Here is a 2,500-nt window from a genome sequence, read left to right as displayed (position 1 = left end):
CACACCGCAAAAACCCACAAAAAATAAACCCAAGTACACATAAAACTTAAAAAAAATGCAAAATAAGGCGACAAATAAAAAAACACTATAATTTTGGTGGCTAATTCTTTTTAACGGGGTCTTGTTTACCTCCTCTCTCCCTCCCCTCCCTCCTTCCCTCCAGTTTCCTCCACGTGAGAGAGCGAGAGAGAAGCACAGTAGCAGACGATGGCCCAGGGCAAGGAGATTGAGAATGGGCCACAGAAGGAGACAGAGAAGGAAAAGGAAGGCAGAGAGAAGAGAACATTAATGGCGTCCAGTCTTAAGGATGGTGAGAAAGTTATCCTTGCAATTATTTCATTATTTTTAGCGTGCAGTGAGTGAGTGAGTGTGTGTGAGCGTAGCAGACGAAAGCCGGTGCATTTAGACTCCTCTCTCTCTGCCCCAGCTGCTCCCAAGGTCAGCTTATATGAAGATACTGTTAATATTTTCATGTTCAAGTCGTGAATCTGTGAAAAATAATGCTGGTTTTTTAAAAGACTCGTAATTTTGGGGATGTATGTTGAAAATCCTCGTTTAAATGCCCTCAAATGCTCCTAAGACGCATTTTTTTTCATTTATATTGAAGATACTGTTAATATTTTCATGTTCAAGTCGTGAATCGGTGAAAAATAATGCTGGTTTTTTAAAAGATTCGTTATTTTGGGTATTTTTTGGGGGGGTGTTTATTGAAAATCCTCGTTTAAATGCCCTCAAATGTTCCTAAGACGCATTTTTTTCATTTATATTGAAGATACTGTTAATATTTTCATGTTCAAGTCGTGAATCAGTGAAAAATAATGGCTGGTTTTTTAAAAGATTCGTTATTTTGGGTATTTTTTGGGGGTGTTTATGTTGAAAATCCTCGTTTAAATGCCCTCAAATGCTCCTAAGACGCATTTTTTTCACTTATATTGAAGATACTGTTAATATTTTCATGTTCAAGTCGTGAATCTGTGAAAAATAATGGCTGGTTTTTTAAAAGATTCGTTATTTTGGGGATGTATGTTGAAAATCCTCGTTTAAATGCCCTCAAATGTTCCTAAGACGCATTTTTTCACTTATATTGAAGATACTGTTAATATTTTCATGTTCAAGTCGTGAATCCGTTGAAAAATAATGCTGGTTTTTTAAAAGACTCGTAATTTTGGGGGTGTATGTTGAAAATCCTCGTTTAAATGCCCTCAAATGCTCCTAAGACGCATTTTTTTTTCACTTATATTGAAGATACTGTTAATATTTTCATGTTCAAGTCGTGAATCCGTGAAAAATAATGCTGGTTTTTTAAAAGATTCGTAATTTTGGGTATTTTTTGGGGGGTGTATGTTGAAAATCCTCGTTTAAATGCCCTCAAATGCTCCAGAGACGCATTTTTTTCACTTATATTGAAGATACTGTTAATATTTTCATGTTCAAGTCGTGAATCTGTGAAAAATAATATTGGTTTTTTAAAAGATTCGTTATTTTGGGTATTTTTTTTGGGGGTTGTATGTTGAAAATCCTCGTTTTAAATGCCCTCAAATGCTCCAGAGACGCATTTTTTTTCACTTATATTGAAGGTACAGTTAATATTTTCATGTTCAAGTCGTGAATCTGTGAAAAATAATGCTGGTTTGTAAAAGACTCGTAATTTTGGGGATGTATGTTGAAAATCCTCGTTTAAATGCCCACAAATGCTCCAGAGACGCATTTTTTTCACTTATATTGAAGGTACAGTTAATATTTTGATGTTTAAGTTGTGAATTGTTGAAAAAATTGCAGTAGTTAAAAAAGAGAGAGTTATTTTTGGTATTATTTATTTAATTTACGCAGAAAATTAGTTTTAAATGCCCACAAATGTTTCAAAGACACATTTTTTTCACTTATATTAAAGATACAGTTAATATTTTGATAGTTAAGTTGTGAATTGTTGAAAAAATTGCAGTATTTAAAAAAGAGAGAGGTATTTTTGGTTATTTATTTAATTTACGCAGAAAATGAGTTTAAATGCCCACAAATGTTTCAGAGACGCATTTTTTTTCACTTATATTGAAGGTACAGTTAATATTTTGATGGTTAAGTTGTGAATTGTTGAAAAAATTGTAGTATTTAAAAAAGAGAGAGTTTATTTTTGCGGTTATTTATTTAATTTACGCAGAAAATTATTCTAAATGCCCACAAATGTTTCAAAGACGCATTTTTTTCATTTATATTGAAGATCCAGTTAATATTTTGATGGTTAAGTTGTGAATTGTTGAAAAAATTGCAGTATTTAAAAAAAGAGAGAGGTATTTTTTGGAATTATTTATTTAATTTAAAGGCGGAAAATGAGTTTAAATGCCCACAAATGTTCCAAAGACACGTTTTTTTTCACTTATATTGAAGATACTGTTAATATTTTGATGGTTAAGTTGTGAATTGCTGAAAAAATTGTAGTATTTAAAAAAGAGAGTTATTTTTGGTGTTATTTATTTAATTTAGGCAGAAAATGAGTTTAAATGCC

The 2,500-nt window shown here is 31.9% G+C and overlaps 1 protein-coding gene across 1 annotated transcript in view; it reads left to right on the top strand.

Annotated features, from left to right (window-relative positions):
* Window positions 1-152: 152 nt before the first annotated feature.
* Window positions 153-2,500, top strand: part of LOC135096067 (clustered mitochondria protein homolog) — a 16,204-nt gene continuing 13,856 nt past the window's right edge. The window contains 1 exon segment of the mRNA XM_063997299.1: window positions 153-310. Coding sequence (XP_063853369.1) covers window positions 208-310 — 103 coding nt within the window. The 5' untranslated portion in view covers window positions 153-207.

The sequence above is a fragment of the Scylla paramamosain genome, unplaced genomic scaffold, assembly GCF_035594125.1.
Source record: "Scylla paramamosain isolate STU-SP2022 unplaced genomic scaffold, ASM3559412v1 Contig2, whole genome shotgun sequence".
Classification (NCBI taxonomy): Eukaryota; Metazoa; Arthropoda; class Malacostraca; order Decapoda; family Portunidae; genus Scylla; species Scylla paramamosain.
The sequence above is the reverse complement of the archived record's forward strand: the minus strand, read 5'-3'. Positions and strand labels throughout refer to the sequence as shown.